Source organism: Bidens hawaiensis, unplaced genomic scaffold (assembly GCF_021521415.1).
Source record: "Bidens hawaiensis isolate Kalapana, Puna unplaced genomic scaffold, B.hawaiensis_p1.1 tig00012327_1, whole genome shotgun sequence".
In the NCBI taxonomy this organism is placed as follows: Eukaryota; Viridiplantae; Streptophyta; class Magnoliopsida; order Asterales; family Asteraceae; genus Bidens; species Bidens hawaiensis.
The window spans coordinates 59,313-86,332 of NW_027492002.1; the positions used below are offsets into that span (position 1 = coordinate 59,313).

At 36.6% G+C, this 27,020-nt stretch overlaps 1 protein-coding gene, 1 long non-coding RNA gene and 1 pseudogene across 4 annotated transcripts; 1 reads left to right on the plus strand and 2 right to left on the minus strand.

The window, feature by feature from the left end:
* The first annotated feature begins 4,805 nt into the window (after window positions 1-4,805).
* LOC143540719 (protein phosphatase 1 regulatory inhibitor subunit PPP1R7 homolog) lies at window positions 4,806-10,794 on the plus strand. Its single transcript, XM_077033704.1, has 6 exons — window positions 4,806-5,106; window positions 7,561-7,791; window positions 7,962-8,108; window positions 8,533-8,675; window positions 8,756-8,870; window positions 10,467-10,794. Exons 1-6 carry the CDS (start codon window positions 4,840-4,842, stop codon window positions 10,545-10,547), a joined length of 984 nt encoding a protein of 327 aa, XP_076889819.1. The 5' UTR covers window positions 4,806-4,839; the 3' UTR covers window positions 10,548-10,794.
* Window positions 10,795-13,260: 2,466 nt separating this feature from the next.
* LOC143540689 (uncharacterized) lies at window positions 13,261-14,248 on the minus strand. Of its 2 annotated transcripts, none has more exons than XR_013136629.1 (3): window positions 14,146-14,248; window positions 13,633-14,066; window positions 13,261-13,535 (listed from the first exon to the last, which is right to left on the minus strand). It is a non-coding gene; the product is annotated as an uncharacterized LOC143540689 (long non-coding RNA). The 2 variants fall into 2 exon arrangements; XR_013136628.1 differs by having other exon boundaries at window positions 13,261-13,527; window positions 13,626-14,066.
* A 3,586-nt stretch (window positions 14,249-17,834) lies between these two features.
* LOC143540690 (putative N-acetyl-gamma-glutamyl-phosphate reductase, chloroplastic) lies at window positions 17,835-22,818 on the minus strand (annotated as a pseudogene). The gene is made up of 11 exons (XR_013136630.1): window positions 22,734-22,818; window positions 22,555-22,656; window positions 22,295-22,405; window positions 21,851-21,937; window positions 21,578-21,742; window positions 19,967-20,086; window positions 19,810-19,870; window positions 18,501-18,626; window positions 18,323-18,387; window positions 18,071-18,199; window positions 17,835-17,975 (listed from the first exon to the last, which is right to left on the minus strand). The product of XR_013136630.1 is annotated as a putative N-acetyl-gamma-glutamyl-phosphate reductase, chloroplastic (transcript).
* Between the last annotated feature and the right edge of the window lie 4,202 nt (window positions 22,819-27,020).

The following is a 27,020-nucleotide window of genomic DNA, read 5'->3' on the forward strand; positions in this document are numbered from 1 at the left end:
TTTAAAAAAAAAAAAAAACCGGTTAATAAAAAAAACCGGTTAATAAAAAAACCGGTTTATTAACCGGTTTCTAAACCGGTCCTAACCGGTTAGACCGGTTAGGGTTTTGACAGAAAAAAACCGGTTATTAACCGGTCCGGTTATTAACCGAACCGGTTTTTTTCCGGGCCAAAAAAAACCGGTCCGGTTAATAACCGAACCGGTTTTTTTAAAAAAACCGGTTTGTGCACCTCTACTTTTATCCATGCATTGTCATTGTTGTTATAAATACCTATTTATTTAGTTTGTTTACACCAGCAAAAGTTATCATTCAAAGTTTCAAGCAAATTACACCAACCCGAGTTAAATATATATATTTAACGTTACTTAAATAGTTAAATTGCGAATATGAACATGTAAAAGTATCATTCATAGTTTGAAAGTAAAACAGAAAAAATAATAATTCAGTTTAGAGTGATAACAAACTTGAATGTATTCAGTTTTGGCCAATGACCATTGAATTCGATAGTTGATGATTCATCTTTTTTTTAACTGTTTACTTTTTCTACATAATATTGTAATATAAGTCCAAGATTTATGGAATTGTATGATTTGTTAAACAGATTAAAATAATTTGATACGGATGAACCAATCCAAGGGGACCAACCGACCAAGTACATACTTTGTGTAGAGTTGATCAAAAAAACCGGTTCCTGGAATCGAACCGGTGGACCCGAACCGGAACCGAACCGGTTCCTACCCGTTTTTGGTAGGAACCGGACCCTATCTGATTCAACCCGATGATCCGTGACCGGTTCTTGCAATTCTGAGTGGGGGCGGGTAGGAACCGGAACCGAACCGGAACCGGTTAGGAACCGTATCTATCTGGAACCGGTTCTAGCCATTGGATCGATTAAGCCGTTGGAAATCGTTTTTTTGGCCGTTTTTTGACCGTTGGGGTCAAAAATAGCCGTTTTTGGCTCCCCCAAGCACCCCACTACTAGTATAAATAGGTATTTGGTGTCATGGGTTCATCACAACACTCAAAACGCAAACCCGAACGCAAAAAAATACAAAAAACGCTATTACAACGTTTTGAGTTCTCTAATCTCTTGTTTTCTCTTCTTCTATATTCATATTTGTTGTTATGGCTGCCTCACAATCATCGGTTAGTCAAGGTTCCAACGCCGAACCAAGTTTCGTTCGTATTGTACCTCATAATCGTAATCAAGAGATTTGATGCAATTGGGATTCGGTTGAATTGAGTGACCATTCATTGAAGGCTCGGTGCAAGTTTTGTGGGGTTTATTTAAACCCACTTTCGAATTCAAATTTGAAGAAACACATCGAAAAACCGTATTGCAAGGCGTTGAAAAAGAACGTCGATTCGCAACAAACGCAAATGGATAGTGAAGGCGGAATATTTACATACCAAATTGATCGAGTTCAAGATCGTATGGCGAAGTTTGTGATTCAAGAAGCTTTGTCGTTTAGCCACTTCGACAACCCTCGCTTAACCGCCATGATTCGAGATACGCTTCAACCACAATACACTCACGTAAGTCGTCATACTCTTAAACGTTATTGTTTAAAATTGTGGAAGAAGGCCAAAGAGGTACTAATTGCATATTTTGAAAATATAAATACGGGAATAAACTTAACTAGTGATGTTTGGTCGGCTCTACATGGTCTACCCGAATCTTATCTTTGTGTCACCGCTCATTGGGTAGACCCGTCATCGTGGGAAATGATGAAACGCACCATTGCTTTCGAACTCTTTGAGTATCCACATACAGAAGATAATTTGTTTGAAATTTTAGATTATGTTATAAAAACTTATAAACTAGAAAATAAAATATTTTCAATGGCATTTGATAACGCGTCGAATAATACATCGGCGGTTGATAAATTAAAATTAAAATATACGCCGATTTGCAATGGTGTATTTTTTCACTCAAGGTGTGTTGCACATATCATTAATTTAATCGTGCAAGACGGACTTGCTTCGGATGAGGTTACATCGGTTATAAACGATTTTAGACTAATGATACATGAAGTTTTTAAGAAAAGTAAAAAAAGACAAATGGATTATAGAAAATTTTGTAAAGATACGGGAAGAAAAGCTTTGGGAGCTAATTGGGATATACCTCATCGATGGAATTCCACTTGCATAATGTTTCAAAGTGCTTTGGAACAAAGAGAAACTTTACAAATGTTTCATTCTAGTCTTGCCGATAATGATTTGGCAATCCCCTTTTCAAATGAGAAATGGGAAATTATCAATGACTTATCGACTTTTCTTGAAGTTTTTAAAACATCAACTACGAAACTATCGGGAACGTATTATCCGACAAGTCCCTTGGTTCTTTCGGAGTTATTTTTAATGGTTAACAATCTTAAAGAATTTGAAAATAAAAGTCCAATGTTTTCAAACATCATATTACCAATGAAGTTTAAATTAAAAAAATACTTTCTTGAATTGCCACCGGTTTTTACCTGCGCCGCCGCTTTAAACCCAATGTTAAATGTTACGGGGGTTGAATGTGTGATAGACGAAATTTTTTCAGCCTTAGATATGCATGAAATTGACCCAAACTTTTCAACAGAGGCAAAAAATTATTTTAACTTGAATTTTAAATTTATGTATGACTTTTATTTAAATAAATATGGGTCAAACATACACATGCCTATGCCGGGGGGGTCTTCATCAAGTTCAAGTGCTACTAGAGTACGAGATCCCATGATTAGCCTTATGAACACCGTTCGCAACGTAACGGCTAAAAAACAAAGGGGTAACACCCCTTCAAGCGAACTAGGAAGGTATAGTGCAAATGATTACTCTACCGGTTTATCCGAAGAGGAATATGGCACTTTTGATGTTTTGGCTTGGTGGAAGGTAAAGGAAACCGAGTTTCCGATTCTTGCCACCATGGCCCGTGATTTACTAACCGTCCAAGCTTCTACGGTAGCTTCGGAATCCGCCTTTTCTCTTAGTGGCAGGGTAATATCGGTGAGAAGAACAAGACTAAATTCGGAGTCGGTGGAGATGTGCATTTGCTTAAAGGATCACTTGGACTCAATCGATCGTATTCAACACGTAACCACTCTCGAAGATGAAACACCACTTGATGTTCGAGTGCACGACGAACAAGAAGACATTTCTACAAGTAATTTCGAGGAAGAAGTCGCCGCTCAATAATTACGACGAACAAGAAGGCTTTTCTAGAAATAATATGTCACAACTTTATATTTATAAGTTTAATGTTTTGTTAGTTTGTTTAAAGATTTTAAAACATGTAACCTTTTTTTTTTTGAACTTCTTAAAGTAAATAAAATGAATTTTATGTTAATTGTTTTGTTTATTTTTCATGCTATACAAATACGAATCGTAGTTTAGAATCCAAATCGCAAACGAAAAACGAAAAAAAAAAAAAAAATTTTTACACTGTAACCGGTTGGAACCGGTTACAGTGTAGGAACCGGTTTAGGAACCGGTAAGAACCGGTTAGATAGGTTAGGGGTCCGAGGGTGGGAGAACCGGTTCGGTTCCCTAACCGGTTCGAGCCTGGAACCGGTTTAAAAGGGGGTTTTGAATATAGGAACCGGTTAGGAACCGGTTCCGGTTCCTAGTCCCAAACCGTTTTGAACATCCCTAACTTGGTGTGTGAAACTGTGAATCAATCAATTAAATGTTCAATGGGTTGGGTTGTTTTTATATCAACATAAAAGTAAGCCCAATCCCCAAAAAGTATTGAATGCAAGCCCAATTAGAAAGTAGCAATAAAGTGTAGTAATAATCACTTTTTTTGAAGTCATTATAAAAATAAGCCCAGAGTACTTAACGTAAGCCCCCCGGCCTCGTACTCGTACATACTAAAAGTTAAAAAGAGTTGGAGATACTAAAAATTGTGTTTGTGCAAAATATGTGTATGTAAATATTTAATCTAGCTAAAAGATAATCAGACAATAATTAAGCAACACGCTTAAGTCGTTTCTCTTCTTTACTTTACAACGTTGTACATTATATACGATTTAAGATTGTATACATTTTACTCTTAACGTGATAAATCAACAAATAACTAGAGTTATTAGGTTAACATCATAGTTTTTCAACTAAAGAAAATTTTTTAATAGTGTAATTACTCTAGCTATGTGTACGTTCGGTAGATTAACTACATTAGTATTGGATCCACAACATATTAATATAACAATTCGTTATTAATATACTAGTAATAAATTTAGGGATTAATTAGGGATGCGATATTCAAACACCACCTTCATGGTGATTGTACAAGCCTATACGATTTGTATGAGGCTACGCGAGCCGTATAGACCACTTATGATTGACAAGTGTATGAAGGAGACTAAAAAATCAGTTTTTTGCAGTCTATACGACCCGTATAACCCTATACAAGCTGTATAACACTTCAACAACTCGAATATAGTACGCAAATTGACACAACTTAGGTTCTGTAAGGCCCGTATAGCTGTATAAAAGTCGTATAAACGAAAAGTGGTGTGTGAAGATCCATGATAGTGTATGAAGATTCTATGCTTAAATTTAATTTTTTTAAAACAGTCTTACACGGCGTTTAACCTACTTTTAACTATACTACACAGTCTATCCGTTTCAAAAAGAAGAAAAAACTACATAGCTCTTAACAAGACTCGAACATTCAGAGAACAAAACGTAACACTAACACATAAAGATAACACTGGGTTCGATCCGATGATAATAATATTTTTTAATTAAAAAGTGATGTCTAATTATAAGCATCATTTTATATTTTCCAAAGTGTTATTATTCCAGTTCCCTTCGTTCTTCATACCTTCCTTCTAGGGTTTCTTCATGCAGTGAAAATGGAACCAATAATCAGCAACAACAACGAAGAAGAATCAACGGCGATGACGATACTCGATGCTTCAAGCTACCAGCTACACGATCTGGACTCAGTTGAGCTTCCGCCGAGCCTAATCGAGATTGATTTGACGGCTAATCGGCTCAACAAGCTGGATTCGCGTATATCCAATTTATCTAATCTCAAAAAGCTATCTCTTCGTCAGAATCTGTTTGATGATGCCGGTGTTGAGCCGATTTCGCACTGGAATAACATCTCTGGCCTCGAGGTATACTCATCGATTAGGTTTATTGATTGTTTATTGCTTAATTATTAATATAAATACTTTAGATTAAGCTCGAACAATAAGCTGGAGGTAGGAAGCTTTGTGCCTTTGTTCATGTTCGTTCATTTAGCATTAAACTTGTCCGTGAACGGTTCATGGACGCTAACCCAACGGAAAATCCTGTTCGGTTCGCACTGGAACAATATTTGATTGCTTAATTAATGCAACTACTTTAGATTAAGCTTGAATCAGCTTTAATGTAATTATTTAGCATTAAATTTGTTCGTGAACGGTTCATGAACGCTAACCGAACGGAAAATCCTGTTCAGTTCGCATCGGAACGATATTTCCGGCCTCGAGGTTAGCTCATCAATTAGGTCTATTGATTTCGCATACTTTTTTTGTATTTTTTAATTAATATGAATATTTTAGATTAAGGTCAAATTATAAGCTTTAATGTAAATTGTTTAGGGCATGAGGTAGGATTAGGGCTGTACTAAGCAATTAATGCGGAAAAATATCTGATATTGATATCTGTTAAGGACCAATATTTGAGATATCGCTTATCATGGTGGGATATCGGTAATTTTAATCTCATGTAAAACTCATATATGTACCAATTTATTTAATACTAATAATTCAGTATACTCTACTACCACTATCAAATTAAACTTTTGCAACTTGCAAATGCAAAACACTACAATCGTAGCAATCAGGAACTGATTAAGACTTAAAACACTAACATAGAACATTAAAAATTAAAAATTAAGACTTAAATCGGGAATATCGGTCAGTCAATAGTGCCGATATTATCGGTACTGATATTTTGACTGATATTTTACCAAGGGACCGATAACCAATATATCTCTTCGATGACCCCGATGTTGAGTCGATTTCTCACTGAAACAACATTTCCGGCCTCGAGGTATGCTCATCTATTAGTTTTTTTTATGTGTAGTGTAATAAGTTTAGATTAAGCTTCAAGTTTTGTAGTTAGGGCATGAGGTCGGATAATTTGGTTCTGTTGTAGAATTAGGTATGCATAATTTGATGTTACGTTATGTGCATGTGAGCAAAAACTGAAAAAAATAACCGAAATTAGCCATTACCGACAAAACTGATCGGTTATGGTTAAGCGAATCTGGTTAATCGACCATTCGGTTAAGGTTAAGGTTAATGTGTCTTCATTAACTGAAACCAAACCGGACCGAACCTTGTATGTTCGTGTCTATCCAAAGTTTATACCACTATTTCCGGCCTCAGGGTTTGCTCATCTATTAGGTTTTTTGAATGTTCAGTGCAATAATAACTTTAGATTAAGCTTCAAATTTTACAGTTAGGGCCGAGATAGGATAATTTGATGTAATGTTATGTGCATGTGAGCAAAAACTGAACCGTAACTGAAAACTGAAAAGAATAACTGTAATTAATCATAACCGACAAAACCAATCGGTTATGGTTACGGTTAATAGGGGTGTGCATGGTTCAGTTTGTTTATTAGCCTCAACTAAGTTAACCGATCAGTTTTCGGTTAATCTGTTAATTTTTTGGTTTTCTGTTCGGCAATAATCAAAATTAAATCTGTACTAAAATTTTTTACTTGAAAAACATGACATGGATGCATAATTACATGAACTGGAGGCATACATACATGAAATGGTGGTATAAAACATGAAATACATGAAATTGAGGTATAAAAGCTAGACATATAGATATGCATGGTTCGGACTTCAGTTCGGTTAATTTCGGTTAACCGAGTGTACAAAACATAACCGATAACCAGTTATTGATTAAATCGTTATCGATTAATTTTGTTTCGGTCTTGTCAGTTTTCGATTCGGTTAACGGTTAATGTGTATTCATTAACCGAAACCAAACCGAACCTTGTATGCTTGTGTTTATCCAAATTTTATGCCACATTTTTTAACTTCGAGCATTTAAATTCATGCTGCAACTGTCTAATGGTGTCTACAACGGAGTTTTGGAACACCATAGCCAAGCTTGGAATCCACATATATAAGTTTTGAAACTACATAATTGAGCTTAGAATACTATAGCCAAACCTTTTACAACCAGAACACAGGAAAAAAAGAATGTTAAGAAGATACATTCGACAATCAACTGAACTTAACTTAAACCAACCATAGGCTATAGCCAACGGTTAACTGACTGTTTGCTTATGGTTAAACTAACTTTTATAACCAAAGCTCGGTATGGTTATGGTGAAGCCCCCAAAACTGCACCAAACCGACTTTGCATGCCCCTAGTGCATATATTGATTTAAGTATATTTAAGTGTTTTATGTGTGTGTTGTATGACATGTAGCAGTTCTTTGTATGTATTTATATGAAACTATAGCTTTGTTTATTGTTATTTCTGGCAATTCTAAATTTCTACTTGTAATATGTTAACCGTGGCTTGAACTTGATCAGATTATTACTTGTGCTGTTTGTGCAGGAGTTAGTTCTCAGGGATAACCAACTGAAGAACATTCCAGATGTTAGCATATTTAAAAAGCTTTTGGTGTTTGATGTTTCATTTAATGAAATTTCGTCAATGAGTGGATTATCCAAGGCATCAAACACACTCAAGGAACTCTATGTCTCTAAAAATGAAGTTACCAAAATTGAGGAGATCGAGCACTTCCATGACCTTCAAATTCTTGAACTTGGTTCCAACAGATTACGGGTGATAATTTTGTTCTTAAGTCTTATAGTTAGATCCCAATTTAGTAGTTTGATTGGCTTATTAACTAGAGTTTGCTAAGGACTATATATGTGATTGTGAAAAGATTTGTAGATTTATAACTAGAAAATATTTGCTGTTTGGGACTACTTGCTAAAAGTTTGCTCATATAGGTGATGGAGAATATGCAGAATTTGACAAACTTACAAGAGCTATGGCTAGGGCGGAATCGTATAAAATCCATTAACTTATGTGGATTAAAATGTATCAAGAAGCTCAGTTTGCAGAGCAATCGGCTAACTTCTATGAAAGGATTGGAGGTAGTTTTTTTTAATAAATTTTGAATAAAACTCTTATATGGTTTTTCTGCTGGAATGATTAATGCTACTATTCATACTAAAGGTGATCATTGAGGCAATTTTTATTCATTTACTTCTAAATGGTTTGTTTTGGTCCTTGGGTTGTTTTCTTTATCTCAAACTGGTCAGATAAAATTAGCTAAGAAGGGAATGAGCCAAATGGTCAAATGAGTTGAAAGTCTCCCAAAGTCTATTTTTTTTATTATGCTTCTTTGAAAGTAGAGAAAAAATTGTTTACAGGCTAAACCAACCCAACCCGGTCCATTTTGACCCATATTTATTTAGATGTGGCCTGTGTCATTCTCAACCCGTTTTGGTTTGTGTTTTCCACCAACCTCCATCTTGCCACTTTCAGTTTTTTAATATCTTGTTTTGCTACATCTAGGAATGTACATCTTTAGAAGAACTATACTTGAGCCATAACGGTATTGCAAAAATGGAAGGACTATCAACCTTGGTCAACCTTAGGGTTTTGGATGTATCTTCAAATAAGCTTGCTGCAATCGAGGACATTGAGAAGCTCACATGGTATGCATACATGAATTACTTGACTAGATTATCATAATATTTATTTTTGTTTGAATTGTATTTTCTTAATTTTGTTGTAGCTTAGAAGATATTTGGTTTAATGACAACCAACTAGCATCATTAGATGGCATTTCTGAGGCGGTTTCTGGTTCTAGAGAGAAGCTCACCACCATCTACCTTGAACACAATCCATGTGTAAGTCAATCTTATATACTTCATTTTTTATGATATTTTGCTCTTTATCTATTATAGATTTCGAATAAGCTTCAAATTTAATGGCGTTTTGCGGAAGCAAATGATAAGCTTATTGAAAACAACGTTTGTTATTTTTGAAACTAAAATTACTTATTGAAAACAACTAATTTCACCCTGATCTAAGCAGACAAGCGTACGGACTTTTCTTTACCCAAACATTCAAAGTGCTTATCTGCTCTTAAAACAAATGTATTAAAAAAAAGTTGTTTAAACTAGGCACTATCAAACATGAAACACCCCTTTATTTCTGAACTCCCTCATGTCTAATAAGATATCGAGTATAAATTGATAATCTTATTATTATCATGGTCTTTTTAGTTTATTAGTACAGCCATGTTCTTTTTGTTAAAGCAACTTTTATAGCTAGTTCAAAAAATTAGACTGTTATGATTTTATAATTAGGGGTGCGAATGTTATTTTTTTTCTGCTCGGTTCTAATTAGGTAGTGAAGAAATTGATTAGGCATACTTTCTAGTGCTAGCTGAACATGACATTGTTTTTACCTGGTTCTATACAAAACTGGAGCAAAACTCTACTCTACTCAGTAATTGCTAAAAATCTAGGTAGGCTTCGTGTAATATGGCCTTTTTGTAGTGTCACCTGTATTGTTTGGCCCTCGTTTGGCCCTCACAAGACCTGGTAGCTACCTTTTTCACGAATCAACAACTTTCTTTTTGGCTGACAAAGCAGAAAACCAATAAACAAAACACATAACTGATAAATGGGCCAAGTAATCAAGTTTTTGTTGGCGTCTTATTGTCTTAACTCATTTACGTATACATTGGTTGTGCTTTAAATGAAACAAGTTAAATGAGTTGAAAGCCAGTATGTATTCATAGGCATTAATAATCAAACCTTTTATTTTCTTATTGTTACGATTGGTTAGAATATTACTGTAATAATGTAGTTTTTGTTATCATAACTGAGACAATATCGTTAATATTTAAGGGACAATATTATTCCTACAAAATAGCAACATGCTTACACACTTTTGCCTATTATAGCAACTACATATGGTAAATTACAGCACGTTGCTATTATTGGTTAAAAGAATGTTATCATTTATTGCAAATAATAAAAGTATCTAGTCGGAGTGGTTATCCCTTTATAAAGTTTTTAGAAAGTGTCCGATGGTGGGGGCTGTTTAGGTCCCAAGAGCTGAGGCGTGCATCTATTTATAACCAAATAAGCTTTACATACAACCACACGTTTTTCACTCATCTGTTATACATATCGACCTATTTATAGAGTAAAACTTTCGTAAGATCTTCGTCCCTTTGGTTGTTTTTACAAATAAACCTCCTACCGACTCTAATTTTGACGCCTTTTTGCCTTTGATGTGGCATGCTTATTAAAACCAAGCCCATTACCACATCTAATGTCTTAACTTTTTTTCAAGTGTTTGGGGTGGTCGCTCCAACTAGAGCTAGTCTGACCGTTAGAAAGACGATAAACCAGAAGCAAGTAGTCGAGCAAAGTTGTGTGAATGTCTTTGTATATTAATACTCAGCTTTTTTTATTGTATATATTTTGCAGGCTAAGTTATCAGACTATGTGACTACTCTAAGACAAATCTTCCCAAATATTGAGCAAATCGATTCGGAAATGTTTACTTAAAGATCAGAAGCTTTCGGGAACACAATTATTCTGCTGAAAATCTTAATTGAAATCCTTCTTGACTTTTGATGAGTGATTTCCCTTGATCAGTTTGTATAATTCTGGTGGAATCATACATAGAAAAAATGCAATGACTTGTCTTTTTTGCTGTAAACCAACTCTGTGCTTGTGAAGAAGGTTTAAATGAGTTAATGGTCTTCTTTGTTTTAAATATTTTATCACAAAGAATATTATGATTTGTACTTTGGCATTTTTATATTTCCTGTTCATTGTACCAAGTGTTACGACCCGTATTATATCGTCGAATTTGTTCTAAAATAAAATACCTTGTCAAAAAGTATTGCATCAGTCGACACAGTTTTTTTGTTTATAGTAAATATAATAGATGTTTTTTTACACATGAGTGCTTAAATTTAATAAACAAACTTTATATATCATTTGAATTTGTGTTAGGATTAATAACAGAGATTTGATTTTAAGACAAGAGTTATAAAAGATGACAATTATTTAATATTTTTGTTTTAATTGATAATTTAACAATCATAAGTCATAAAAGATGAAAATCATTCTACTTTAGTATATGTAAGGCTAAAACGTCTTGACAAACTTATGAAACATTTGAAAAAGATAAGTCAAATATATCATTGATGATGTCAGTGGCGGACTCACTCTTATTATGAGAGGGGTCGGTGTGAAAAATAAAATTTATTGTTAATATATCAAAATATTCTCGGCCGACACACGTAAAATTTTGGCCCCGATCCTTGTGAGATTTTGAAGCCAACTTCTGTGTAATTTTGAGATGACCTCAATGAAAATTAAAGACCGATCCTTATAAAAAAAATGAAAATTTTACAAATATAATTATATAAATGTTACTTAAACAATTTTTCCTTTTAAATTTGAGTTTAATACCAATTAGTCCAATAGTCCAAAATTCCAATACTCGACCCAATTTTTAATCCCAAAACCCAATTAAAACCTTACCCAATTTTAGCCCAATACTCAATCCAGTTCTAACCCAACTAAAATCTCGAATTACCGGTCGCAACTAGGGTTGTTCACGAGCCTAACCGAGGGAATGTTTGCTCGTTTACAACCGAACGGCTGAAATTCGAACCGAGCGAAAACCGAAATGAGTCTAAATCGAATCGAGCATTTTTCGATCGAACGTCAAGCGATTTTGAGCAAGTAAATAAAACTATAAAATTGACGGAATATGAAAATTTTAAAGGGGTAAAAATAATTGTAAGCTTATATTTACGTGTTTTGTCTATATATTTATATGTTCATATATAATTATATATAAAATAAATTAAAAATATTCGAGCCGAACCGAACCAAGCAGGCCTTTGCTCGTTGTTTGGCTCGTTTACAAACCAAACCGAGCAGAGCGGCTCATTTTCAATCGAGCGAAAAAACGAGCTAGCGGCGAGCGAATTCGAGCGACAAGCGGTTTGGACGGCCTAGTCGCAACCACAAGCGTTGAAAGATGTTTTTCGGCGATGAACTACGTGAAGTCCGATTTGCGTAATCGGATGTATAATGAAAATTTAAGCGCCAGTAGTATTTGTTATATTGAAAAAACTTGTTTATTAATGTGAAACATAATGATGTTGACTTGTCCACGAAGGAATATGATGTAGCCACCAGTTTCTAACAGTAATGATGACACCTCATCCTTTCTACAAGGTGAAATTGACCGTTCGATCTCAAAATTTCTATAGACTAGTCCCTTTTTACTTTTTCTCAACACATAAATTGGATCCTTTGTTGCACTTGAAATTTTTAGTCTAACAAATGGACCCTCAATATCAAATTTATTGATGGATACCATACACGAGGACTCCTTATCCGATTTGTCATCATATGAACATAATTCATGTTGATCATTCTTACAAAAATCAATATGAAACAAATCATTCTTATTAACCGGCCCAATTAACAGAGAAACACAAGAATGGTAAACCCATTTCAATTCATCGATGCTTCATTTTCTTGATTTCTTGATGGATCGTCTATTTAACGAATCGATATTACAATGAGAAATTACATTTACAACCCTCACACTTTCTAACAATTGACTCGTAACTCCTAAATTTATCATGTAACATTCCATCACAGATAACATCAATGCTTTGATCATCAAACAAATCGTATACAAGCTTTGGACTTTCAGGCATCACATCATTTCCGACCTCGTAACGTACAAGTATTCTTCATCCATGACTTTGTAGTGAATTTTTGAAATTCGGATGTTAGGATTTCAGACAGGTCTTAAGAGCGAACCTAGTTGAAGGTATATAGGGTCTGGGATAAAAGAAAATACGGTAATATAAGTGCATAGTAAAAAACGAGAGCACAATAAACATAAACGGAATCTTATATCTTCAAATGACAAATACACTGGTTATGTATAGCCATTGTCTTGACAGTTACACAATGGTTATGATAACTAATTTGACGGGTATAGACGCCAACTTATTTCCCCGCAGTCGGGTTTAACTAACTGCCATTTAACCCGGGACATTATATAACCTAGGTTATAAACTTAATATTGTTTTGTTACATAATACGTATACTAATGACATAAAATAATATAATAAACATGATCTGCAACATATGTGATGGCATGATTATTTAAGTGCCAACACAAGCCATTTAGAAATAAACATGTTGATTCCAAGATATGTAATTATATTCATTTTGCTAATCTGATTACAGAAAGAAGTGGTTTATGACTTGACAGAGTTACATCGTAAGAAGATCCAAAGTGCATGTCTTGTTGCAAGTCCTGGATGTTATCCTACTGTGACCTTGCTTCCTCTTGTTCCCCTGATCAGGGTTGGTTTATTGTTCTCTTTTGCATTTAAAACATCAAATGCATAAAACTGATTTAATAGAGTCATCTTTGTAAACATCGTATGTTTTTTTATATGTTGGCAGGCTAATCTCATTGAGTTGAAGGATATTGCTGTTACTTCACACCTGATTTAATAGAATCATCTTTGTAAACATCATGTGTTTTTTTATATGTTGGCAGACTAATCTCATTGAGTTGAAGGATATAGCTGTTACTTCACACTTAGGAGCTGGTGGAGCAACTCGCACTTTAATTGAAGATGTTTTATACCCCGAAGTACCCAAAGGATCTGATTTCTATGCCTTCTCTGGCAGTCTCCATAGTAAGTGTTTTCTCCATTGACCGGACATATCAGTGTTGCTATTTTAGCTCACATGTAGCTGCGGCTGTAAATGAACCGAGCGGAATGAGATCTTGTTTGTGTTTGTGTTTGTCCGTTAAGCTTTTGTCGGAAAAACTAAGCGTTCATGAACACCTTAACGGATGAAATTTCATGTACAGCCCCTAATGGGCACTAACGGACACAAATGAACGTAACCGGACACAAACAAACATTTATTAACTTGAAAAGTAATAGTCGTTGTCATCATATTATATGAGTTGGTAATCTTGTGGCTTGCTTTCGGTGCCTGAAGTTAAACAAGAACTATCTGTTGCTGCAAATACAATAGTGAATATGAGGTTTACTACCAAAGTGACATCAATGGTTAAATTAAAAAGAAATATCCTTCTTACCTATTGATTGGCGGCATTAACTAACCCTCCTTTTCTCACCAACCTATCGCAACTTCCAGAGCCGAGGCATAGTGTCATTAAGATACGTAAGAATGGCTCCTAAAGTTTCAGTTGAGGAACGAGGGAAATATAACCGGCCCATTGCATCAATGGCTGCAATGAAGCATCCACTTTTTATTCATGTATTGATAGAATATTCACTGAAATAGAGAATCGATATGAATTAGAAAAAACACTAATCGAAGCACATAATCCACAACAAATATACAAGCAAGGTATAAGCTTAAAAGGTTCACTGGTCACACGATATTTTTGACAATCAGGTTCAATGTAAACAAACTAAACATTCAGTGAACCATAACATGAGAAATTGGTTTTATGTTCGCTTATTTGTTAAACGAACGAACATGAACAAAATATTTTGTTCATGTTGTTAAATGAACAAACACGAACACTTCTTGTTCGTTCATTTATGTTCGTGAACATCCGTTTATGTTTGTCATTAAAATTCGTTTCCGTTCGTTCGTCTACGTTTGTTCCGCTCATTTATATATTTAATAATTAAAATTCTATGAGGTAAAGAAGCCATTTTGGCCAAGTTTAAGCAACTTTTAGCTATATTTTGGAAACAAAGGTAAAAAAGATGAAAAAGATATAAACATACAAGGTTTGGTTTGGTTTGGTTTGGTTCGGTTAAAGTTGGTTAACAAAGACACACTAAGTGTAACCATTACCTAACGGTCGGTTAATCATATTCAATTAACCATAACCGTCAGTTTTGTTCAGTTATGGTTAATTTTTTCAGTTAAAGATTCGATTTTCAGTTATGGTTCAGTTTTTGCACACCCCGGGACTAACTTGCGTTTTGTTGTTAATGTAGAAAGAAGAATTTGTAGTGGCAGGCGATCAAGATCCATTACCTGAGTGTTGGGTTTTAATGGTGGTCAAAGAAACGGTTTAACGGTTTAAACCCAGTTTTAGTTTTCGTTTCATAGTTATTAATCGTATTAATAAGTTAAACGAATAAAACACAGCGGAATATAAACGAGTAACCACCATAATGAAACCAAAACGAGGATCCGGTTACAAACAATACGAGTACGAGATCTAAACAACCAAACAACCATAAACATAAATAACCGTATTTAAGTTTACCTCGGTTACAAATAACCGGTTAAGACACCTAAGAGTAAGGAACGATGCCAGGCGACACAAAAAGACCAACCCGAAATTCCGGCGACGTCACGGCGGCGGCGGTCAGCGGCAAACGGCAGCAACAGTTGCTGCAGCAGCTCCGGTTCAGCGGCGGCAGCGAGATATCAGCCGGAAACGGGAGGCGGTGGCGGCTGTTATGGTGATGGTGGCTAGGGTTTATGTGTGTATCAAGTGTCTCACCATATTATGATAATATATGAGGTATAAATACTAGAATATTAGGGTTACTTGACAATTAAAAACCCAATGGGCTTTGAGCCCAATTACCACACTAAAAAGCCTATTCCATCAATAAAAGTTAACTAGTTAAGTGGACTTGATGTTCGTTATTATCGGTGTAACTCTCACGGGTCATAACCAGGTCGACCCGCGTTGATTTGACCCGAACCGTACATATTTCCAACACTGAGGACGTGCAAGGTTCCAATCACTGCATTATAAAAGTGTTCAGGGTTTCTCACGCTAGCGAGTTAGCTTTGCTCGGATCCGTTGTATGTTACATGCGAACCAAGTTTTTTTTTTGTTAAAAAGAATTATGTAAATCTGTTTATTATTGTGTTAATTGTTTAATAATTTCATAAACTTTGTTTGCAGATGGACCATCTTGTAAAGGGTACTACTGTTTTATTATGTGTTGGTCTGTTGTTTGTTCTGGTTATTATTATTTAACAATGACACATTCAAATCTTATTGGTTCAACTATTTTCTTTTTCCTTTTATTCTTCTAACAATTAACATTACTCTATTTTGATCTTTTGTAAATAATATTTTGTAATATTAAACACTTTTCAAAAAATCTAAAACCGGAGCCTAATTTATAAGAGTTTCTTGAATAAATCTATTTTTAATATACAATATATAAAAGAAACCTATTTGCTTTAAAAAAATAATTAATTATGATATTATATAAACGATACAAATCATATTTATTTGATAAAAAAATTATGTTGGGTTGGGTTAAGTTGTGAATGAGAGTGAAAATTTAGGTTGAGTTGAGTTGGGTTGGGTTGGGTTGTATAGGAGGATTTAAGAGAAATTAGTTTTTTTAATAAAAAGTTAGATTGAGTTGTAAATGAGTGCAATCTAAGAAAAAGAGATGACAATGTGAAACAGAAAAAGCTTAGGAAAGCAAAGAAATCATAAAAGAGAAGAGACGATGGCTCCGGTTTGGATAAGATCAAATTAGCACCTTTGAGTAGAGGTGCACAATATCGGGTTTTTTAAAACCCGGAACCGGTTATTTCACGCCGGGTACAAAATGAGACCGGTTCCAGTCAGGAACCGGGTCGGTTCCGGACCCGACTCGATGGACTGAAATGGGAACTTAGTGGAACCGGTTAGGGTAGGAACCGGGACCGGGTTTTACGTAAAAACTGGGTACACTGGTTTTTTTTTGAAATTTAAACAATATAGCCGTCAGGACCGGTTCCAACGGCTATATAGCTGTTTTTGACCGTTGGAACCGGTTTTTTAACTATAAACAACTTACCCACATACTATAAATAGCAAGGTGTTGTGTATAATTTGTTAAACCACTTTCAAAACTCTAAAACACACTCTAAATCACAATTAACCTTAAACCGACAAACGATGGCAAGTAACGATGACGTTGTTATGGTGATCGAAACAACATGATGCCCCGATGTTTGGGTTCATTACGATTTGTGTGTCATGACCGATTCACAAGAGATGGCCCGGTGCAAGTAAAACGAGAAGTATTTTAGATTGTTTTTTAGTTTTGTGGTGAAACAAGGGGTGAAAAACAATTTATATAAAGGTTTTGGACAAGAAAAACCAGTTCCAACGGCTATATTACCGTTGGAACCGGTTACAGCGGCTATAATACTCTCAAAAACCGGTTCCAACGGTTAAAATCTAATTCCAACTGCTAGTTTCTGACCTGCTGTAAAATACCCGACGGAACCGGTTATTCCGGATAGGAACTGGAACCGGTTCTAAAATGAAACCGGGTACGAACCGATTGGAGATATAATATGTGGAACCGGTTACGGATTTCGGGTATATAAATACCCAAACCGGGTATTATGTCCACCGGGTACGAACTGGAACCGGTTTTTTTATGCACATCTACCTTTGAGTTAATGTTTGTATGAAGAAAAATCCTTAATGTTCCAACAAGCAATTTAAGAAAAATCCTTATGGTTAGTTCAAACATACTATTCTTGATTGACTCAGTTACAAAAACTTATTTTAAATCTCAAAAAAAAAAAAAAAAAAATCTAACATGAGGTTTGAGTTTAGCAAATTTTTATGTACTTACCTATGCCTTCGGGTTTAGTTTAGCTTTTGGAATTAGATTTTTGAGGGATCTATTTGTTTGTTAATGAAAGCACACAATACAAACACTGAAATATCTAAGTATGTATACTAAAACCTAAACTTGAACACCAAACTAACTTGTTTATAAATTTAATTTAAAACATCTATACACACACAAATAAACATCTAAGCACTAACACAATACCAAAACCAGAAAATAAGCGCATCTAAGGCGAAACAGACATGTGGCTAAGCCCAACATTTTCAGGAATTCCCATCATCAAGTTAAGATTTTGTAAAGCTTGACCAAATGTTCCCTTTACAAGTTCATCCATCTGCATAGTTTTGAGATTAAAAAAATAATTAAAACAATAACAAACTAGTTTATATATATTTTTTTAGCAAAAAGCATGGTTTGTTTGAGACATACAACTGATATGATTATAGCTCTCCCAGGGATCCCATCACGAAAGACGTTTATATGACAGCCATTAGAACCTTGCACGTCCTCGGTGTGTGGGGCTTGATCACCTGCAAGCAGCACTACAAATTCTTCCTTCTACATGAAAAACAAAATGCAAAATGCAAAATTCAAAACAAGCCAAGTTTCGAATTAAATAGTCGAATGGGAAAAACAAACGGGTCAAAAGTCACTTCAATTCGGCTAAACTGGCTTCTTTACCTCATAAAATCCCATCAGGTGTTGCTTTAAATCCTCAACTGAAGCTCCAGGAGCCATTCGTACATTTATGTTAAATCCATGCCGTGTATCTGTAAGTTGAAACAGGTGGATAAGGAAAATGGGTTAGTTAATGTTATTGATCAATCAATTAACGTTTGAGACCATGAAATATAGGTAAGAACTAAGAAGAACAATCCTTTGTAATTCAATGAAGTAATATTTACCATTTACTTTTGAGTAGAAATAAAGCTAAAAGTTACTTCTAAATTAGCAGCTTCTGATAGTTCTTGTTCAACTTCAGGCACTGAAACCAAGCCACAAAAACAGAAAACAAATTATCACCGCATATAATGTGATGACAATGATGATGATGGCGATAGCGATAACGATGGTGATGTCAATTGCTTATCAGCAAAAATAGCATGAAGCATCCGTATGTCAGTTAATAGAGAAAGCACCTACCTTGGCAATGCCATGTTGGCCATATGGAAAAAAAATCCCTTTACAAGCTTCTTTATATACCAAACATCTAGAGATGGCTATGAACAGGGCCGGCTCCGAGAAAGCTAAAAAAATTTTGGGCCGAAGGCGAATTTTTTTTTGGCCTTAAATAAAAGGAGTATTTTGTTGGGTTTAAACAATTTAAGTTTTATATGGGTTTATTTGGTTATAATTGGGTTGTGTAAAAAACTTTTGTATAAAAATAGGATTAAACATGCCTCAAATGAGAGTAGAACCCACAACCTTTAGGTTAAGAGTAATACCCATTTGCCACTAGTCCAAACTAATTGTTATGTAATTGAGTTCAAACACTAAATATACATATTGTTTTAATAAAAATACATATAATTTACAAATATAAAAATAAAAAATTTCGGTCCTACGGGATGTCGGGCCTGTGGCCGTCGACCACCCGGCCACACCTTATGCCAGCCCTGGCTATGAAACCCGAACCCGATGGGAAAATCCGAAACATTTGGGACGGATAAATGGGTAATACCTGTTCCATTAGGGTATAAAATGAAGTTTGGGATTACTTTTGAAAATTTTCCCGATGGAATTACTTTTGGAATATTAATTTATGATTTAATAATTTTACATATGTAAGCCCGGTAACTATTTAAACATTTAAGCCCATTTTTTACTAACTCTTAACAAGATATAAACCAAACCCAATTACCCGGATACCCAATAACTATCGTAGCCAACAATTAGATTTTAACCCAATCATTATATTCTCTTGGTTAATTACTTGATTTGTGTTTAAATTTGTTAATGAGATCCAACCCGACCCGGACTGAATAAATTTTTTGTCTAGCGGATACGCATCTGACCCTAAAAAGTTTCCAGCCTCATACAAAAAATTTATGGTTCTGCCATTATATATTAGTGACCCCAAATGGACTGGTTGTAAGCAATTATAAAACGTGTCAAATGTCAGGTATATTTTGACCCTTTAGAGTTTTAGCCCATTTCAGATAAGTAACCTGTTTCACTAACTCCAGAGTTCGAGAAAATAATAATATCTTGCGATTCAATAAGATTAGCCTGCCATAATAAAGGAGATGTGTCTATTAGAACGCTTTTCCATTTTATGTAATACTTTGATGCACTTTTAAATGCAAACGAGAACCAGAAACCAACCTTGATAAGAGGAACAAGAGGAAGCAAGATCGCAGTAGGATAACATCCAGGATTTGCAACAAGCCGTGCACTTTGGATTTTCTTTCTATGTATCTCTGTCAGGCCATAAACAGCCTCTTTCTGCAAACATAAAATTGCAAAATGAACATAACGTCATAACCTAAAAGCGATTACAAAAAATAATCATAATGGTACCAATATTACAATGATAATCCAAGTTTTTTTTGGTTTGTATGCATTAAAATACACTTTGGGCGACTTCGTACCCATTTGACGCATTTCCACTTCTATTTACCCATTGACCATTATAAACAAGTAACAATAGTTGATAGACTTAGAAAAACGCACATTGTTACCTCATTTATCCCCACTAGCTAAATTTATTAGATTTAGATACTTATTTGTTAGTGTTGTGAATTTACATGTATGTTGGAGCATTGATGCAAGTTGAGTATCTATCTACCTTCCCGAACGGCATGACCCAATTGAGTATCTACTTGAGCAAGAAGAGAAATATAAAAAACCAAGTAAACCGTTATCTTCATTCTAAGCAGACCACCGGGAAGGAAAATAAGTTGTAGGCGGTCCGCTTGTAGTGCCCTAAAAAAGATAAGCCAAAACAACATTCCACGTAGACCACTTGGAACGCCGACGGTCCGCATGGAACTACACAATTATGGAGTAGGAATCTTGGAGCGGGCTTGGATTTGTGAAGACCAAGATTAAAGGACGGTTTGTCGTTTGCCTTCCTCGTTTCCCAGGTTCTCTTTGTTTCTAGCTTGTTTAAGTCGAGAATAATTTTAGTTTTTGTTAGATCTTGCTTTATGATGTACTTTGTAGACACGATAGGTATTACTGGGCTTGGATGTTTTGGGGTTATGGATCCTGGATAATAGTTGCTTATGTTAAAAAATCAAAACTTTATGGTTTTATGCTTAGATTCACCACTTAGGGGGTGTTCGGGTGAGCTTTTTGAATTGCTTTTTTGCTTTTTGAAAAGCAAAAGCAACTTTTAAAAAGCTCCATTTTGAAGCTTTTTGATTAGCTTTACCAAACACTTTCTGCTTTTCAACAAACAAATAGCAAATAAGCAAGTTTTAAAAGCTCACCCAAACACCCCCTTAGTATGTTGCATTTTTCTAAATCTACATGTTGTTTAGGTACTACCGGGGACACTGGTGACTTCAAGAATGACTGGAGTTGGGGATCTAGTCGTCTATATTCACTTCATGACAGTGTTTCTTTGTTTATATTCGCTTCTAGTTTAGTTTTGCTTTGTTTATGCTTCTCGATTAGTTAGTGCTTTGGTTTGATCTTTGGTTATGCTTTTAGTATAAGTTTGACTTTCGTCTTTAGTTGCAGTAGCTTTAACCGTTAATGTAGTAGTTCACAACAATTAATCAGTATCTGCCTATGAGAATCTCATCAGATAATAAAACATGGAATTGAAACCAGTATCATAAGAGTAACAAAAACCTGACTGGTGCCCGGTGGCAAGCAACAATAAACAGCATCTACAGTAGAAGAATCTGCATCCTACATAGAAACAATAATTTCATATGTATGCAAGATATTTGCAACAAAAGCTTACATATAAACAATACACTGTACCTGCAACTCTGATGCTTTGTGAGGCTGACCATACCATTCAACGCAGTCATTAACATTATATCCAAAAAGTAATAGTGATGAAAACAGTAAAACACATTATTTGCCAAAACGTACCGCAGAAAGATCAACAATCTTTAACGTGCTCGGAAGACCTTTAATAATTTCCTTCAATAAGAATAGTAGTGCACAACAAACAGTCGGTAACTGACTACAAAAATCTCAACATGTGATAAAACATGAAACCAAAACTCATATCATAATATTAACAAAAACCTGGCTGGTGCCGGTCGGCAAACAACTGAAAACAGCATCTACACTAGAGAAATCCGCATCTTGTATAGCAACCAGGCTTGGCATATCCTACAAACAATAGAAAAAAAATTATGTATCACCAATGGATTTAAAACCATTTCAAAACCCCTCACCAAAAAATTCAAAAAAAATAATTAAAAAAATTATAACTCGAAATATAAATCAAAAACTTAAAAAGTAAAAATACCAAAAAGTTTCCTCTGTTTTTCTCGTTCCATAAAAAAAAAAAAAAAAAAAAAAACCCGAGAAATGTCAACCCGTTTTGACCCGTTTCAATCGTTTTCTTTTTTTAGTTTGACCCATTCTGACCCATCTTATACATTTTGATTCAACCCATGGGTCAAGATTGCCACCCCTAATCACCATCTTCACAAGTTATGCGAAATATTTGCAACAGACACTTACATTCATAGTGAGGTGTGGAAATACTGATCCAATTGATTGACCAGCTTCTTTATCAGCTGTTGTCATCAGCGTTATGTCCAAAGAAGGATGGTTTGCAATGAATGGAATAAGCTGAAAAATAATACTAGTGGATATATAAAAACTCAGACATATATCTATATGCACCATGCAACAACATTAGATCAACATTATAAATAAGATTGCTTATAAATAACATATGGCAACGTGAATTTGCTAAAAACACTAATGTAACAATATACCTGACCCGCGGTTAATTCATTGGCTTTGATAGCTTTTTGAAACGAGGATCCCACCGAAACCCTGACGGGCCTTTTTCGAGATATAAAGAGTTTTTCATTATCCTATGATGATTCAAAATATAATACTTAATTATAGCCAAATATCTATAAACCCTAACGCAAATCAAAATCAACCCAACCTGAAACTTGTAAGGGCACCGTCCATCCATAAAACCAGAACGCTGTGCAGCCATCGAACTCATATTCTACATATAAAAAACCACAGCAGTGATTAATAAAACAAACCGACAGAGAAGTATATGCAATTTTGACTTGATTAGAGTTGACTTCCGATATGTCCAGTAGAAGATAAATTAAGCTTTTGGGAACTACTTGGGCTTCTTGTAACTCTTTTGACTTTTGAGGGTTTAAAGACTTTGTTCATAGACTTTTAAAAAACGGGAGTTCGCATAGCAGGCCGGTAATTTTAGCCGGTTTGCTATAACATCGTATTGACGGGTTTTTTTTAAATACTGGTTTTTACCGGTAAACCGATTTTAAGTCCGAGAAATTTTTGATGTTGGCTCGTATTTTTCAAAATTATTTCTAACCCAACGATTAACATTCAAACGTGTAAACTTTATAATTTTATAAAAAACATGCAAACATTCTACGAATATTATTATAAAAAGCATCTAAACTCTTAAAACTCAAACAGCTGGTTGGTGTCACCAACAATGACACCATCAACATCGTCTTCAATCTGCATCATAAGCCTTTAGATCAAACCTTCCATCTGGTTAGTATAGAGTTTTAATTGCAATAACTAATTTAATTGACTTAATTTCGCCTACAGATGTCCTAAGTCCTGATAACATAGCAAAATAAATATTTTGCATGCCAAGTCACCGGGTCATTTGGCTATTGTGAGACGAATCTTCTCAAACAATCATGGGTGAAGCTTATACAGTAACCAAGGGTTGATGAGTATATAATAGTCTTATAATCAAAATAATATAAAAAAGAATACTATGATTTCCATTTGACATTTTTATTTTTACATTAAACCAATAAAACAAAACAGACTAGCATCCATAGTTAGCAAAGCAAAACACCATAAAACCATCCAAGTTCTCTTCAAACAAGCAACCAACACTTCAGCCACTTAAAACTAACTACCCTTATAGAACCTAATATGCGCTATAAACTCGTCCAAACCAAATACATCAGCATCCTCAACTGCTTCCCTCTCAAACTCAACGGGTCCATCTCTAAAACTACCCTTCTTACTCGCACTCGTGAACCACTTATCCAGTTTGACCCGCTCATCGGCCCCACCATACATCTCATAATCGCCTTCCTTCTTTGGTCTGTATAAAGTGGTCAGAGTCGGTTGAGCAACAAACAACCCATTATCATACACATTATACTGATCACCACTTCCAAAACCCAAATCCATACCCCCTGAAGAAACACTAAGTGAACCCTGGGCAGATTATAGATAATCTGGGGGTTAAGTAATGTTTCCCACGAGGATGAGGTCTAGCAGGGAAGGTTGTTCTTCAGGGGACCTGCAAAACAGACACCGTAAGCTCGTCACTGAGAAGGGGGGGTTCCTCCTTGTGACCACCCTCTGGCGTGAGAATCAGACTAGATTGCTCTGAATATAAGTGTCTATTAAGAGATTGCTAGATAAGATTGAGATATCAGATGATGTCCTTACCATTCCAAGGTGTTGGAGTATTTATAGCCGAAGGTAGGTTTCCTAGAAGGTACAGCCGACTGAATAGTATTCCTGTTTCACCAACAGTGGACTACTCACAGGCCATGCTGGTTGGTGGATAGGCTACGGCCAACAGTAAAGGTCGGCTGTATACTGTTCCTTTACTGCCGGCTACGCACTGTTCCACCAACTGTAGGCTGCGCACGTCCCATCGTAAGGGTTGGTGAGTAGGCAGCGGCTAATAGTGACAAACAGTACTAGAGGGTGCTCCTCCTCGTATTGTTGTCGGTGAGCTGTCACCCTGTGATTGGTTCATGGGCTGCTCTGGTCAATTTGTCTGTTCCGCCCATACCTTAGTAGGTATAGTACAAAAGACCTTCCAGAAGCATACGGACTGGCTCATTTAGGCGGGAGTATTCCCGCCTTGCTCATTCCTTCATGTGACTACTGAAGTAGCTAATGCCTTGTGCGTGTAGCCTTGCTGTTAGTGCGGGTAGCCTTCCCTGATGGCTTGTATACGCAGCTGCGGGAACAGGCGGGGTACTTCACCATTGGGAGGCTTTCCCTGCGGGTACAGCTGGCGTACTGCGCGTAAGGTTCTTTGAGCATGGTGGGTCCTGCTGGAGCAGTTGGTCATTGCGCAGACGTCCCTGTTCAAGGTGAGTCTTGCGGGTCCAACTGGGCTCTGCTGGGACCTACCTCTTCAAGTCCCCCCAGTCCAATGTTCTTCTCATGAATTATTAATAAGTGAGGTGAACTTTTGGACTTAGCAAGGGGTTTTGAAAAGGGTTTAGTTTTTAGGTTTTCCGTGGTGATTCTTCCCGCGGTTTTCCTGATGTCACGCAGAAATTCCCGTCTTTTCTGCTTGATCTTTGGGTGTGAAGCGGGTAGGTTTGTAACCTCCTCGCACGTCAGGAGCGTTGAGTCCCACTTGTGTGGATTCTCCATGGGGTCTTGGTAGTTTTCAACATAGTGATCAATTATGCTAAAACCACCAATTCCATCTTGGAGTTTCAAACAATATAGTTCTCGACGTTCCCGTCATGCGGGGATGTTATTCCCGTTTCCGCAAGCATGGCCCAGAAGATCCTTCTTGGTTTGAATTCCCTGCAGAGTGCTAAGTATGTGAAGGGTTTTGCCTTGACACTGTACCCGCATTTGTCTTACGGTTACTTTACTTCCAAGGTATTCCTGGCGTCAATTCCCTGCGGGTGCTAAGTATGTGAAGGGTTTTGCCTTGACACTGTACCCGCACCCGTCTTATGGTTACTTGGTTGCCAAGGTAAGGGGTATTTTCCCGCTTACTTTTGAATCTTTTTGAATTTTGAATTTCGAAATTCGAAGAGTTGGTGGAAAGATAAGAACAGTCCAAACATCTGAAACGTCGTGCGACGGTTTCTTCTGACTGTGTCAGGACGTGCAGGAAGTTATGGTGACGTGACAGTACATGGTCATTCCAGACGCTTTTTCAGGCGCGTGGGCGCGATTTTTTGGGCGCGTGGCCGCGAAATTAATGGTATGCGTCCTGTCAACAGCTGTTGCCAGCTTGCTTTTCGCCACGTGTCATAGTTTCATTGCACCTTCGATTTCTCTCTCCTCCGCATTAAATTCATCGCATTAATTGCGATTAGTATATAAAGGGGGAGAGGGTTCTTTGTAATCCACACTTTCACTCTTCTCTTCATCTTTTAAGCGATTTCCGGCGAATACTCCCCTTTTCAGGCAAGCATTCTCTCGAAATCGCTTTCTTCTTTCCTTTGCAAGATGTCGTCTCGTGATCTTGATTCTACAGCCGATGACAAGAGTACTGCTGGCGAGTGCCAGTGTGCTCTGCCTGGCGATCTGTATCGGTACGTCGTCAGGAAGTTCATGCTCGAGTCTCTCGAGCCTGAGTTTCCTGAACCCCATCAGACGGTGTACGATGCCCCCAGAGGCAAGGTCGGGGTTTATGCTGCATTCTTTGTTTATGGGAATCTTAGGTTCCCGTTGACAAAGTTTGTTTACCGTGTCCTTGAGAGGCACGGTGTTCATTTGACCGAGTTGCACCCCATGGCGATCGCCAAGATTCGCCACTTTGAGTGGGTGTGCCGGATTTTGGGCATTGAGCCCTATGTTGACCGCCTGATGACGTTCTACACTTGGAGGTGCATCCAGGGGTGGTACACGTTGATAACTCGGGTTAAGGGTTTGAAGATTTGCGCAACCGAGCGCAGTCTTCGCGCGTGGAAGCGGGAGTTCTTCTTCATATCCGCTCGCGCCATCCCCCTTGCCATGAAGTTTAAGAACGGGCAAGCTCTTCCCAGCCTTCACGCCTCCAACTACGAGGAGGCGGAATGGTTTTCGAGGATATCCCGAGTCCAATCTCCGGTTTACCGGTTTGCGGAGTCCGGGATGGTGATGCTGGGGATGAGCCGGGTGTGGAAGGCTGCTGATGCGCAAAAGATCCCAATCGTCCTCGAATACGGTTCGAACTCTGTTCCTTACGGTATGCTTTGTTTCTTTTTGTTGATTCTGAATTTCTTCTAACTTTTTTCCTGTTTATTTCAGAGGGGAACGACCTGCAGTCGCTCCTTAACCCGCGGGAGGCTGACGGTCCCGCTCGGATGGGTACTCGCGCTCTAGACGAGAACGAGTTGCCCATCCTAGAACAAACTGCGGATCGGTTCGTGGAGGTCTACCCGCTAGGCCATGAGATCCTGAGCGCCAGGCGGCCAGGTAAGGCGCTATTCAACCCTCGACCCCTCAATGTTGAAACCTCTGCTGG